The 15675-nt window shown below is 36.3% G+C and overlaps 2 protein-coding genes and 1 pseudogene across 2 annotated transcripts; 2 read left to right on the top strand and 1 right to left on the bottom strand.

Moving 5' to 3' along the window:
* Positions 1 to 347: 347 nt before the first annotated feature.
* On the bottom strand, positions 348 to 1286 carry LOC102774139 (olfactory receptor 4P4). Its single transcript, XM_006772348.1, has one exon. The coding sequence runs from the start codon at positions 1284 to 1286 to the stop codon at positions 348 to 350; it is 939 nt and encodes a 312-aa protein (XP_006772411.1).
* A 2424-nt stretch (positions 1287 to 3710) lies between these two features.
* Positions 3711 to 4582, top strand: LOC102764114 (annotated as a pseudogene).
* Positions 4583 to 13379: 8797 nt separating this feature from the next.
* Positions 13380 to 14315, top strand: LOC102763834 (olfactory receptor 4S2). Its single transcript, XM_006772320.1, has one exon. The coding sequence runs from the start codon at positions 13380 to 13382 to the stop codon at positions 14313 to 14315; it is 936 nt and encodes a 311-aa protein (XP_006772383.1).
* Positions 14316 to 15675: the final 1360 nt, after the last annotated feature.

Here is a 15675-nt window from a genome sequence, read left to right as displayed (position 1 = left end):
TGATCAATATGAGAGTTCATCTGGAGACTCATTCATGGAACCAGAGTACAGGGAGATTCAAAAAGTGATCACCAGTTAGCAACTTACAGATATCGCAAGAGAGAAAAATATCAAAGAAAAGCATAACATAACTTAAATAAGGAAATGATGACTCAAATTATTTGCAGACGTAAATAAGAAATACAGATCAATAAATAAAGAAGAAAGTATGTTATAGTAAATTACAATATTAATGAAATGACAGCAGTGTCATGGTTATTTTTCTTAAGCATAGTTCCTGATGTAATAATCTTAAGTGAAACAAATTTCACTTGAACAGGGTATGTAATGGGGAAGGAAAGTACCCTTCAGATGACCTGCCTCCCAATCAAAAATGGTTTGTGGCACCACACTCTCCTCAAAGCATTCTTCATCTCCATGTTTCTGAGTGTATAGATTAGAGGGTTGAACATGGGAGCAATGATGGTGTAGAAAAGAGCAAACACTTTATCTTCTGGAAGAGTTGTGGCTGGTCTAATGTAAATGAAGAGGGCAGGCACAAAGAACAGGACCACCACTGTGATGTGGGAACCGCAAGTGGAAAGAGCTTTGGCACGGCTCTCTGCGGGGGAAGCCCTGATGGTGTACAATATCATAAAGTAAGACGCCATCAAAATCTCAAAAGTCACCAAAGCGATCAGACCTGAATTAACAATTACCAAGAGACCAATTCCATAGGTGTCAGTGCAAGCCAGTTTCAGCAAAGGATACACGTCACAGAAATAGTGATCTATCTCATTGGGGCCACAGAACGGTAAAAAGACGGTGAGAAGAAACTGACTGGCAGAGTGGACAAATGCCCCAGTGCAACAAGCTACGATGATCCTGTTACACTTTTGCCTGCTCATGATGATGACGTAGTGCAGGGGCTTGCAGATGGCCACGTAGCGGTCATAGGCCATCCCTGTGAGGATAAAGATCTCAATGCCTCCAAGGAAGTGGAGGATAAAAAGCTGTGCCATGCAGTTATTAAAGGAAATGGTCTTCCTTTCTGCCAGTAAATCAGTCATTAGCTTGGGCACCACTGTTGAAGTATAGCAAAGGTCAGAGAGAGAGAGGCAATTAAGGAAAAAATACATGGGTTGGTCAACTAGCGGACTGCATGTGATAGAAATCATTATGAGCAAATTTCCCATCCAAATAACAATATAACAAAGTAAAAACAATACAAAGTAGAGGATTTCAATGTTCTTGTTTTGAGATAGTCCCAGGAGAATAAACACAGTGACATTATTTCTATTTTCCATGGCTCAGTACAGAGAAAATGCATTAATAGTTCCCTGAAAAGAATGCATAAGTTGTAAGTCAATGTTGGAAATGTTCATGGATAAGATTGATGATAACACTAATATCATGAAACTACTAGTATGTTTAAGGAATGGAAATGTTCCCAGTGTTTCAGAAAATAAATATCTGATATTTAATAATTTTAAAATTAGTCTCATGGTGATCTCCATAAGTCAGTCTTCAAGGACATGATGTTCAATCTTGATATTAATAAAAATGAATGCATTCAGTCCTGGCCGCTGTAGATCAGTTGTTTGGACATCATCTGTGTACTGGTTTGGTTCTCTGTCTGGGCAAATGCCCAGGTTGCAGGCTTGATCCCCAGTGGGGAGCATGCAGGAGGCAGCTGATAGAGGTCTCATTCTCACATCAATGTTTCTCTACCTTCTTCTCTCTAAAAATCAATTAAAATCTTTTAAAAATAAGAATGCATTCAATCAATTTAAAATGTTTTAAAATTATTATTAGGTGCCAAATATTTTCCAATTCTAAAGTAATATATCTAAGTCCTTGGATAGACATTACTCTGGATCTTTTCAAACTCATATTTGTTAAAGATGCAAGTATTAGTCACACAGGGTTTTTGTTTAATGTATAGAAGCAAAGATTCACATGTGATACATCTACATTTACATAGTGGAAGACAAAAACTCTACAAGGGGCCCATGCAATTGGTTCGAATCATTTTTTGATTGCTTGTTTACTTTTATCTTAGTGACTCATGAAGGTAAAATGCTGATATTGTATAATAGAAGTGTAGCTTTTTCTATAGGGACATCAATAACAATCATATATTTAAAAGAACCACAGAATAAAGGAATAGTTAAAATTTCTAAAGAGAAGCATACAGCAGTCATTCCTTCATGGTTTTGCTCTTGACTCAGTGTATCAAATTTTACAAGTCAATTTCTTCTCAGTGGTTTAAATAAAAGTATGAATTTTTGTTCTATATTTGTTCAATCAATACCTTTTGCCAAAACTCATAAAGAATCTTGACACTGCATAATTCATAAAAAAAAAAGTTTGTGGGAAAGTTTTATATGAAGACAAACAGATGGGACCTAGGTTCTATTACTAATTATAGCAGTGTGTGAATTTGGGTCCCAGTCACTTTATTTCTTTGAATTTAAGTTAGCTCATTTGTGAAATGAGAACTTGAATTTTGTCACAAAAATGAAACTCAAATAAATCAATAAATGATCATTGATTTATTAACCATATCAGTATTCATTGCTGATTTTATCTCAATGTTAGTGTTACTAAGTCATCTACCTGGTGACCACATGGTCCAATTCTCTTTTGGACCATGTAAATAAATTCTGACCCCAAAATTGTATCATTAATACTCACCACCTTTTCTTAAAATGTGTGCTATACCTTCTGCCCTAATCTTGTCAATTTGTTTCAAATTCTCTCCTTCTTATTATTTTATAGATTTAAGTTATTGTGTCACCTTTCAATTAAAAATACCTTTGTAATGGGTCTTTAAAACGAATTTATTTCTATGGTGCAATTTTGAGATTTAGAATTAGCTTATAGTGACACCATTGAAAAATAAGGGTTCATGCCTCCAATTACAGTATGTAAATACTTCCTTACTTACAAACAAATAAACACTATTTAAAAATAATGTTTTAAAAGCTGTTCTAATTTTTACTCTTAAAGTAATTGCTTGTTCATATGAATGGACATAAATAAGACCATTATTTAAATCCTGTGCATGGAAATAACCACCTGAATTGTTCTCCCCTCCCATTCCCCAGAAACTACTGCCTGTGTTTCTGTCTTCTCAACTATGGAGTATGAGATCTCTAGTTTCTATTCTTGAGGTAGTCATCCAGTTTAGGTGGGAGCTCCTATCTTTATATCATTCAACAGTTTGTTATCTAAAATGGAGAGAAGTCCTTTTTCCCTTAAATAAATCAGATAGTTATGAGTTTCAAATTCAAAACTGGATGAAGAATTTTGAAAAAAATAAATAAATAAAACATTGGGTAAGCAAATATGGTATTAAATTTAGTTTGAAGCACATGCAAGAGTAATAATACCTTAGAGAGGTAAAAATTTAAGTAAATATTAATTGTATCTATTGAACACCTAAGTGCTACTTAGCAAACAAGAACTTGAACCCAGAGTTTTCTGAGCCTAGATCCTGAGTTCTTATATAAAAATGTAATAAAAGCAACAGAATAAATTTATGTTAAGAATACCACTTTTTCACCTAATTATTTCCTTTTTTCTAATTATTTTATGTAAAGCCAGATAACATCTAGTTATTGTCCTTGAATCATTTCAGGCATTCTAATTGTGATATGCAGATGACAAAATGAGATAATAAATTAATCCAGGAGGACCTTTAAACCTTTTTTTTTTTTTTGAGGAAGATGATTATAGCTAAGCCAGATAAAACACCGATTCAGGTATTACATGAATATGGCATGAAGACCAAGAACTTCCCGGTGTATAAATGTGAAAAATCCAATATGCAAATCCACGTGCCCAGTTTCACCTTCAGAGTAACCGTTGGTGACATAACCTGCACAGGTGAAGGTACAAGTAAGAAGCTGGCAAAACATAGGGCTGCAGGGGCTGCCATAAACATTCTGAAAGCCAATGCAACTATTCCCTCTGCCGTGTCTGACCCCATAATGACTGACCCTTCCAAACAATCAATGAATCAGCTTAATCCTATTGGTTGATCATAGGAATTGGCTATTCATCATGGCTAGTCATCATTACTAAATATACCCTTTCCTAGGAGGGAGGACCTGCTCATAAGAAAGAATATATGACAGTTTGCAAGCAAGAGTCACTTATGGAAACTGGGAAGGGGACATCAAAATAAAACAAGCCAAGAAAAATGCTGCTGAAACTTTTCTTAACAAATTTCGGTAATATTTATCCAGAAAATTACATTTCTTTAGCCAATGCAGCAAGGCATTCTTTAGGATATACTTGGCATTCTTTAAAGAATTCTCAGGGTGAAAAGATCGACCTACTAAAAAGAAGCCTCCTCAGTAGTCCAAATATAGATTACAACCAATTGCTTAGTGAAATCACCAAGGAACAAGGGTTCAATATAACGTATTTGGATATAGAAGAACTGAGTGCCAACGGACAGAATCAGTGTCTCACTGAACTCTCCCCCAGTCCCATCGTAGTCTGCCATGGCTCTGGGATCTCCTGTGGCTATGCACAGTGATGCCACCCACAATGCTTTGCAGTATTTAAAGATAATAGCAGAAAGAAAGTAAACTTGGAGCAACTTGTTGAAAGTAAACTTGTCAACTTCAGCAGCACATAAAAAGTTCCTCTGTCACCCCTGCTCAAGCAAAGTGTTGACTGTAATGTTTGAGTTTGTGTGTCATTTCTAAATCTCATAGATTCCATCAGCACTCTAGAGTCAATTATTGCCTAGTTGTTATTAAATTCTTTTTAATGGCTTCAACTTTGTATTGGTATATTGTATTTATAAAAAAATGAGCAAGCTAGTCTTGATGATTTATACGATATGTTTCAGTTAAGATTTCACATAACCCTTGGACTTTAAAATTGTTAAAAGTAAAGATTTGAAAAACCTTGAGCATGAGGAAATGAAATGAAATTGCTTGGGTTTATATTCTAGCTTTGTTATGAATAATCATATGGCCTCAATATATTTTTCAACTATACTATCAATAGGTCTAATAATTCTTATATTGCTTACAATTTGAGCATTCCTGTGTGCCTAACACTCTTCTAAACATGTTATAGGCATAAACTTTTTTAATCCTCATAATAGCACTAAGAAGTAAATATTAATTGTAAACCCATTTCACAGAAGAGGAAAGTGAGTTATAGAGATGTTAATTAGGCCAACACCATTGACCTAAGACATAATGGTATCAAGATCTAAAACCACATAACTCTCACTTAGCAATCAACTTAGCAAAATGTTATGTACTTTGCACAGTTCGTGATGCATAGCCTATACTGAATGAATAGGTAATACTATTGGTATTTAAAACAGAGGGTCTCACTGACCCCAATATGCCAATTTTTAATCTGTGCTAAAGTAAACTATATACATCCTTAATTTGCAGGATCCTAAATTCCTGAAATACAGAGAGGCTCTCTTACATTCTGCTTTGAAATAGTAAGAAGCACTTTCACAAATTTAATTTTGAACTCTAGCCACCTCTTCCTTATCTGTGTGATTTTTGGCAAGTACTATTTTTCCTCAGACCATCATATCGCTGTTGGGAGTACATTTATCTCCCAACACTGTTATGAGAATTAGCTAGATAAAGTGTATGTCACCCAGTTCATGGGAGGGGCTCAATAAACATTTCAATTATTTTGCCTTTGTTCTATCACTTGTCAACTACAGGTTATCATTCACTTAACCAATAATCAGTAGGCTACCATTCATTTAGTCAATAACCAGTAAATGTGTGTTGAATTATTAAAATAAATAACTTCAATGACATAAAAGAGTATATAAGTAAAACATTCGATAATTGAAATTATCATCACCATTATTACAGATAAGAGCAGGTAAATAGAGATAAGGTACATAGAGATTCAAGTTTTGAAATGCTTCTATTTGATTGTATAGTGGCCTTGCCTGGGGTCTTTGGTTAAATTAATTCTTGGGCCAACTTTTTTGGGGAAGAGAAGGGAATAGTGATCGTGGTAGTGGTTATGGCAGGAAGCTTATTTGTCCTTTCATTTGGGTTTTCTCACTTTCTTGGTAACCTGTGAACCACTTTTATTCTTAATCAATGCTTTGTCATTTTTTACCAAAAGTTTTGATAATGATTTCTTCTTATTTGAAATTGGCTATCCAGCTAAGCATCAATTACCTGTCACTGTCTCCCTGTCCCTTACAACATCCTGTCACACCCTCAATGGGGAACTTCTTGAATTTATTGCTTTCATAATCTCAAGACATATTAGTCTATAAAATTCAGAAAAGATCCCTATATTTACCTTTAACTGCAATCAAACTTCTTTCTACACAATAAAGACAAAATATATCCCACTGGTATCACACATTCAGGCAGGATCATGGAAAGGAAGGAGAAATAATTCACCACCAGTGCTCTTCTATTTCAGCTGTCATTTTATCTCTATTCCTTCCTCTCAGCGTTGTCTCTCTTTCCTCATTAAAATTCTGGTCATTCAACCGCTGCTCAGAATCTATCATTTCAGCTTCTTGAATTCACAGTTCCCTCAGCATAGTTCATTAGCCATTCATAGAAAAAAAGCTATATTATTTCGGAGACAATTGACTCTGCTTACTCAACCAATATTCACATGAACAATGAGAGGTCAGGTGTTCAGAGAAACAATTTGAAGGCAAGGAATACTTTTAATATCCAAACAAGTCAAATCACAATCTATATTTCTAGCACTATATTATGCTTAGAGATGTCCAGGCTCACATGATCAAATACTTAATAGAAAATACATTCTAAAACTGAATTTCTTTGAGCATTGACTATTCCTTGCAAGTTGTTTTTTATTTACCTAAGCTCACCAGGTAGATTTCCATTAGATCCAAGTTATCAGACCTGCTGCTAGAAAAGAATCTGGATTATAAATAGTATGCAAGTGCAATTCAATTTTCTCTGTAGAATTACATTATCTCTCTCCCTCCCCCCCTTTCTTTCTCCCTGTCTCTAAACGTGTGTGTGTGTGTGTGTGTGTGTGTGTGTGTGTGTGTGTGTGTTTAGGTTTTACTAAGGAAGACACTATTAAATGTTTCGATATAATTTCTTGAATGCTCAAGTATTTACTAGAAAATATTTTATAGCTGGACTACCAGATTCAAGGAATGTGAAAGCATATTAAGGTAAATGGTGTATGAGGAGGGTCATGTAATTAACACAGAATGGGAATGTCATGATCCATATGATCCATCGTAAGTTTATCTAGTCTACTTCTGTCTAACACCAGAACACACACACACACACAGTGATTTTCATTTCAGAATAATAATTGAAGATAAGAGTTATTTAAAAAAAAGAAGTAAGCTAACATAGAAATGAAAGAATAATGAAAGCTGGAAAACAGGATTAGAAGAAGCTACATGGAAAAAAATCAGAAGGGTTTATGTGGTTCAAAAGTATTTTTAGTCTAATTAAAACTGGGAAAATTAAGAAAAAGTTTTAAATTTTCTGGGATAGCTTCTGGTATGTGTCCAAGGCTTTTTTTGTTGCTATCATATTGTGTCTCACAAAAATAGTATGAAGTTATGTATTCCTATTGAGAATATGGGGAAGAAAAATCTAAGATCAGAAAAATAAACAAATGTCTTGAGGTTGCTCTGCTTAGAAGTACCAGAGGGAAGATTTTAAACCAGTTCAGGTGTCTCCCAAACGTCTTATTTTAAACATATTTGTAAATGACCTAAAACAGGAAATATTAAGAAGTTGATGTAGTGATCATAAACTGCACTTATTTTAGCTTCAAGGTAGGTGGTAAAATATAATGATTGAAAGTATGACACCTGGAGGTGGACTGCCTGAAGCCAAATGATAGCTCCACCACTTTCTTAACAGTTTTATTGAGATATTTTTGACATACAAAAATTGCATATATTTATGGTGACAGAAGAAGGTTTGACTTTGGATGGTGGGCACACAGTGCAATATACAGATGTATCATAGAACTGTACTTGAAACCTATATAATTTTGTTAACCAATGTCACTGCAATAAATTTAATTTTAAATTGCATATATTTAATGTGTACAGCTCAATGTTTTGACATGTGTATAATGTGAAATAATCACAATTAAACTACTTAAATATCTATTGTCTCTACATAGTTGTGTGTGTGTTGACAAGAGTTAAGTTCTATCCTCTTTGCAATTTCAGATATACAATGTGGTATTGCTAACTATAGTCACCGTGCTATATAGTAGAACTCTAGAACTTATGCTTTCCACATAACTGAAAGCCTGTACCCTTTTACCAACATCTCTCCATTTCCCACAACCCCTAGGCCCTGGTAACCACCGTTTAACTCTCTGCTTCTATTTCATTTTCACATACCAGTGAGGTCATACCTTAGTTCCCATTCCGTGTCTTGCTTGTTTACTTAACCTAATGGCTCTGAGCTCCAACACACATCTCTCCATTTCCCACAACCCCTAGGCCCTAGTAACCACCGTTTAACTCTCTGCTTCTATATCATTTTCACATACCAGTGAGGTCATACCGTAGTTCCCATTCTGTGTCTTGCTTGTTTCACTTAACCTAATGGCCCCGAGCTCCAACTTGATGTTGTAAATAGCAGAATTTTCCTCTTTTTTGAGTCTGTGTATGTATCACATTTTCTATGTCCTTTCATTAGTCAAGGACACTGAGATTGCAGCCATACCTTTCCCGCTGTGAATAATACTGCAATAAACTTAGGAGGGCAGATAGCCCTTCAAGATCATAATTTCATATCCTTGGGATACATACCCAACAGTAGGACTAATGGATCACATAGCAGTTCCATTTTTTATTTTATGAGGAAATGCCATACTCTTTTTCCATAATGATTGTATTAATTTACATTTCTTCCAGAAGTGTACAAGGGTTCCCCTTCACTCCACATCCTCACCAACACTTATTATCTTTTTTTAAATTCTTTATGGTTTAAAGTATTACATATAGTATTACATATAGTATTACATATGTTTCCTTTCCCCATTCCCATTGACCTCTCCCCGGCCACCCCCATCCCCCAGCACATGCCCTCACCCCTCTAGTGTCTGTGTCCATTAGTTATGCTTATATGCATGCATACAAATCCTTTGGTTGATCTCTTCAACCCCTGCCACCCTCCCCTGCCTTCCCTGTAAAGTTTGATGGTCTATCTTGAGTCTTTTTAATAAGAGCCACCAGTACTCTGGCAGGTGTGAGGTGCTATTTTTCATCTAGCTTTATTGAGATATAATTAATATATAAGTTGAGGGTATACAACCTGTTGATCTGATATATTTATATATTGTATAATGATTGCCACCATAACGTTAGCTACCACCTCTATCATGTCACATAATTATCATTTTCTTCTTGTGGTGAAACATTTAAGATCTACTCTCTTAGCAGCTTTCAAGTATATAACAGTATTAATGGTATTTCAAATATATTAATACACTATAGTCACCATGCTGTATATTAGATCTCCAGAGCTTGTCTTATAACTGTAAGTTTGTACCCTTTGAACACAATCTCTTCTCTTTTCCCCAGCCCCCAGCCAATGGTAACTACCATTCTTCTCTGTGTTTATGAGTTTGGCTATTTTATATTTCACATATAACTGATATTATTCAGTGTTTGTTTTTCTCTGACTTATTTCACTTATCATAACCCCTGCAAGGTCTGTTCATGATGTCACAAGAGGCAGGATTCCCTTCTTTTTCGTGGCTGAATAGCATTCCATTGTTATATATACTTTTTTTTCTTATCTTTTGACAGAGACTGAGGTTGTTGCCATACCTTGGCTATTTTGAGTGATGTTTCAATGAACATGGAACTGCAAGACTCTCTTTGACATCTTGTTTTTAGTTCCTTTGGATACATACCCAGAGGTGGAATTGCTGAATCATATGGTAGTTCTATTTCTAATTTTTTTAGGTACCTCCACGCTGTTTTCCAGAGTGGCTGCACCAATTTACATCCTCATCAACAATGCACAGGGTTTTTCTCCACAGCTTCACCAACACATTTTGCTTTTTGATGGTAGTCATTTAACAGGTGTGAGATGCAATCTCATTACAGTTTTGATTTGCATTTCCCTAATGATTAATTATTTTGAGTACCTTTTCATGTACCTGTTGGCCATTTGAAAGTCTTTGGGAAAATGTTATTTGTTTTTTTGGTTATATTTTGGATAAAACCCCTTATCAGATAGATGGTTTCCAAATATCTTCTCCCATTTGATAGGTTGACTTTTCATTTTGTTCGTTGTTTCTTTTGCTATGCTTTCAATTAGAGTTACGCTTCTCTCAATCCAGTGAAGAGATGCTACCTCAATACACTTTCCCACTCAGTGCTTCGGAACCAATGGTTGGATCCACTTCGGAAAATCTCGGAGCACGGACACAGATTGCTGATAACCTCAGGGCATCCGAAGGGAAATTCCTTGGCAGGGAGACAAGCCCCTAAAGTTAGAGGGCGGCTGTCCTTCGCTGACTTACTGAAGACCCTGCGTATAAATTCTCTTGGAAAGAGGTGGCTTAAAAAGCAGCACAGCAGCCCTAACCGGTTTGGCTCAGTGGATAGAGAGGCGGCCTGTGGACTGAAGGGTCCCAGATTCAATTCCGGTCAAGGGCATGTACCTTGTTTGCAAGCACATCCCCAGTAGTGGGTGTGCAGGAGGCAGCATATCGAAGTCTCTATATTTCTAACTTTCCATCCCTCTCTCTTCCTCTCTAAAAAATTAATAAAATATATATTTTTTAAAAAGTTTGTGAAAAGAGGGAATTCAATCAAATTGCTATATTTTGAAAACTTGTAATATAATTGCAAGAACCTTATTCTCAGAAATAAGGGGATAATAAAGTTATTGAGATAATGATAAGATAATAAAGTGAATCTAGACATGTCTATGAGATAGGACAGCATGGCTGTGAATAAGCAAAGGCCAATAATTTCAAAGGAACGTGAGGCATCATGTCTGAAATGCTCAGAAAGTGAAGGGAAGAATTCTTCTAGATGACTCTTGATTTGAAGAGAAGGAAGACTTCTTCTAAGACCTAATGGTATGGACAGTGGGGGCACAGTTCCCAAGTTTGTGTTTACACACCCAATTTCTTCTAGATGAGAACCAAGCAGCATAATTCACAGTTGTCAAAAACTGCGAATTGAGCTCTCTTAAATCAAAAGATTTTCTCAGTAGAAAATATTCTTCTTTTTTAAAATTCAGAAAGACAATCCAAAGAAGGATGAGCATATAAGCAGGGGGAAGTGTTTGAGTCTGAATTTGAATTTCTATTACTATTACTATTACTATTATTATTATTATTACTATCACTATCACTATCACTGTTACTATTACTATTACTATTACTATTACTATTACTGTTACTGTTACTGTTACTATTACTGTTACTATTACTATTTCAAGAGAAGGCACATCTGTAATGACAGCTCTACCTACTCTTACATACAGACCTGAGGAAAGCCAGCCTGTAGTTTCCCCAAAGCTGGACATGCAAGTACAATTTTGCTGCAAAGGGGCAGCTGAGGGCACTGAACTTGACAGATCTTGGGATGACATGGCCTCAGATGGACAACATTTCTAATGACTACCTAAGACACTCTGTAATCCATCCTAACCGATAACTAAAGGAGTTGCTTCTGTGGCTTTGTTTGATGAATATCTTGCACGCCCCATGAGTCCAAACTGATGCACATACCCCATTCCACACTTACATTCTAGTGACCTCACTAGAGTACCTGAAATTCCACCACTGAAGATTTATCTATTTAAAGTAAATATTGTCTTCATCCTAAACACCTTTAAAGTATCTTTGAGCAAAGATCTCTTCCAGAAATGCTTAATTCATGTTTATCATTACAATGCAGAATTAATAATTATGTACAAGTATATAATTATAGTGGGAGACCTAATATAAATTAGCATAAAATTGAAAGTTTAAAAGGATGCATGAAGAGATGCAGACAACAGTGTGGTGGCAACCAGAGGGAAGGGTGGGGGCGTTGGTAAAGGGTAAAGAGAGTCAAGTACATGGTGATGGAAGAACATTGACTTTGGGTGGTGGGCACACAACGCAATGTACAGATCATGTATATAGAAATGTACTTGAAATCTATTATTAACCAATGTTACCCCAATAAATTTAATTTTTTTAAAGGTGATCTTTTAAAAAAAATAAAGGTGCATGAAAGAATGCTGAGGTTAAGGGCAAAGTCCTTCCTTTATTTCTTTGTCTTTTTGTGTGTGTTATTGTTGTTTTTTTCCAGTTAACAGACAAATGTTTAAAATACCAAGTCTCAGTAATTCCTGTGGAATCCTCAAACACTGGGTTTGAAGACAGAAATTACCAGAGACTTAACTTCCCTTCCTTTCAAGTCAAACAGGTCCTGATCTGTCTCCAGAGGGTTTTTCTGTGGCTTTATCTCCTCTCTGCCTCCTTATCAGGGTGTTAGGGCTATTTCAGGCTGACAGAATATATTTAACTTTATGGTAGGAATATAGATGATAGTGAAGGGAAAACCTTTCCATTTCACAGATGGGATAACAGAAGCCCCATGAAGCTAAGGGATTCATCTGGAATTACAGCACCATTATCTCAGAATCAGTTTTGTATCATGTTGGCCCACTTTCTATGGCACCACACCACCCTTCACTATAAGAATTTGATGGCAAAGAGGGGACAGTCAATTCATATACACAAAGATCAGTGTTTCATAAGAAGAAAAGCCCTGACTCAACCTCTGGACAATATTGGTGAGATTTTTCTTTCTTCTAAAACTAATCTAAAAAGTTTGTGGTGCCCTAACCAGTGTTTCATAAGAAGAACAGCCTGTAGAAGTCACCCTTTCTCCATTACTTGAAACCCTCATGGCTGTATTCAGGGGGGGAAATGTGGGCATATGTTTTTGTTTCTGTGTCAAAAATTAGACAAACTTTTCCAGATATATAATTATTACCATACCTCCAAACACAAAAGTTGTTTAAAAATTAAGCTGACTGCCTTCTACAGAATAAGAAGTACATTTGTAGAAACAGATCAAAATAACCTTAATAAAGGGTGAGGGAGGAAAGACTCTTGACCAGATGTGTGACTTAGAGGCTTTGCGCTATCCCCCTGGAGTTTGTTTTCTCATCTGAAGTGAAGGAATGGACTATCGCGCTCAGGTAGGATGCTCACACTCCAGTGTCTTCCTGTAGGCCTGACAAGCAGCAGTAATAGCCGTTTTTCTATTTTCAATGACTGTGATTATTTGTTTGTTTGAGTTAGAAATACTAACTCAGTTGGTCTCTGTTATGTTTTTCTTTCAGATAACTGAATTGTCTCTTGGGACCTTGGTCTGCTAGACTAATTCAATGGGAAAAAGAAGCAATGTAACTGAATTTGTTTTCTGGGGACTTTCTCAAAACCTAGAGGTTGAAGAAGTTTGTTTCGTGGTGTTTTCTTTCTTCTACGCAGTCATTCTCCTGGGAAACCTCCTCATCATGCTGACAGTTTACAAGGGCAACCTTTTCAAGTTTCCAATGTATATCTTTCTCGGCTGCCTGTCTTTTGTGGACATTTGTTACTCTTCGGTCACCGCTCCTAAGATGATTGTGGACCTGTTAGCCAAGCGCAAAACTATCTCCTACGAAGGGTGCATGCTGCAAGTCTTCGGGGTACATTTCTTTGGTTGCACGGAGATCTTCATCCTCACGGTAATGGCCTATGATCGCTATGTGGCTATCTGTAAACCCCTACACTACATGACTATCATGGGCCTGGGCAGATGCAATAAAATGCTGCTGGGGAGCTGGGTAGGTGGGTTCCTACACTCCACTATCCAAGTAGCCCTGATAGTCCAACTACCCTTTTGTGGACCCAATGAGATCGATCACTACTTTTGTGATGTCCACCCGATGCTGAAACTTGCCTGCACAGATACATATGTCGTTGGTGTTGTTGTGACAGCCAACAGTGGTACCATCGCTCTGGGGAGCTTTGTTATCTTGCTAATCTCCTATACTGTCATCCTGGTGTCCCTGAGAAAACAGTCAACAGATGGCAGGCGCAAAGCTCTCTCCACCTGTGGCTCCCACATCGCCGTGGTCATCATCTTTTTTGGTCCCTGTACTTTCATGTATATGCGCCCTGATACTACCTTTTCAGAAGATAAGATGGTGGCTGTATTTTACATCATTATCACCCCCATGTTAAATCCACTGATATATACGATGAGAAATGCAGAAGTAAAGAATGCAATGAAGAAACTATGGGGCAGAAAGGTTTTCCGGGAAGCTAATGATAAATAGTTGGAAGTAACAACTTAAGCTGGATAATCTTAAACTTCATCATCTGTACAATGAAGACAATAATAATCTTATGGGGTTTGGGGGAGAAAAAATGAGAGAATAACACATTCTACAAAAGTAAGGTATTGTGTATCAGCATTATTATTATATTTGTCCTAATATTTCATAATCAGACAATTTTCTAAAATATTTAGACCAGGGAAATCTTATTTAAACTCAGAAGCTCACCATGATTATACTTAGCACCATTATTTTCTCCTCATTTTTACCTTGTGACACTTTCTTTAAAGAATGAGAGTTTATTGTGAGATTCTTAAGGGTGTTTTCTAGTGTTTAGAACTGTGATTGGTGCATACAAAGCACTCACTGTGTTTATGTTGTATGAATGAAATGATATGTGAAAAATGATAGAGATCTAAACTAAAGCATATTTATGTAAGTCCTCCCAAACAGAGTGAAAATTAAACCTAATAATGTTAGACTGGAAGGGGCTTTGTCTGCAGAATGTAAAAGAGATAAAACAAAGGCTTAAAAATAAAATACTTGGGCCCTGGTCAGGTAGCTCAGTTGGTTAGAGGGTGGTCCCATATGCCAAAGTTGCAGTTCAATCCTGGTCAGGGCACATATAGGAAGCAGCCAATGAATGTATTAATAAAGTGGAGCAACAAATCAGTTTCCCCCTCCCCCCCCCACTTATGTCTCACTCCCTCCCTCTCCCTTCCTCTCTGTCTCTAAAAAAAAAAAATCAGTTTCAGTCTCGGGTCTTAGGAAAAGCTTTTCCTTTCTCTAGGACTCATTTTCTTTACTCAAACAATACAAAAATTGAAAAAAAAATTACCTCTAAGATCCCCCTTTTAATGATAACATCCCATTAATATGTTTCTTCTCACTCTAATCTTCACTTATATTCTTTCGCCTACTGTCCCTATTAATGTAAAGTGACTAACAGAAAATAAAGAAAGAAACTGAATAAAAATTATCCATTTGTAAGAATAGGTGACTGTCACTCAACTGACAGGATAAACACAATTTGCTGAAATTCAAATTTGGGAACTGTATTTTCTCCAATGTTTGGACCAAATGGCTCTACTAAAACCTGATTTCCAGCTATGGATTCCAGAAAGACTCATTCTGGACAAACATGTCTTTCTTATGTGAACTGATACTTGCCCTAGTGCTACATTTCTCCTTCACACAATCTGAGCTTTATTTTTCTATAGCAAATGAGCATGACATTGATTACCTCTGCAATTGTTTCATTGTATTTTCCACTAATCTGATTATTTAAGTTACTGACTATACCTGGGTATATGTTTATGTTTGTGGCGTGTGTGTGTCTGTGTGTCTATGTGTGTGCATG

Source organism: Myotis davidii, unplaced genomic scaffold, assembly GCF_000327345.1.
Source record: "Myotis davidii unplaced genomic scaffold, ASM32734v1 scaffold265, whole genome shotgun sequence".
NCBI lineage: Eukaryota > Metazoa > Chordata > Mammalia > Chiroptera > Vespertilionidae > Myotis > Myotis davidii.
Note: the sequence above shows the minus strand (reverse complement) of the source record. Positions and strands in the feature narration are given on the sequence as shown.

Coding starts and splice junctions, on each gene's coding strand:
- LOC102774139 (XM_006772348.1), bottom strand. CDS start 1,286: ATGGAAAATAGAAATAATGTCACTGTGTTTATTCTCCTGGGACTATCT.
- LOC102763834 (XM_006772320.1), top strand. CDS start 13,380: ATGGGAAAAAGAAGCAATGTAACTGAATTTGTTTTCTGGGGACTTTCT.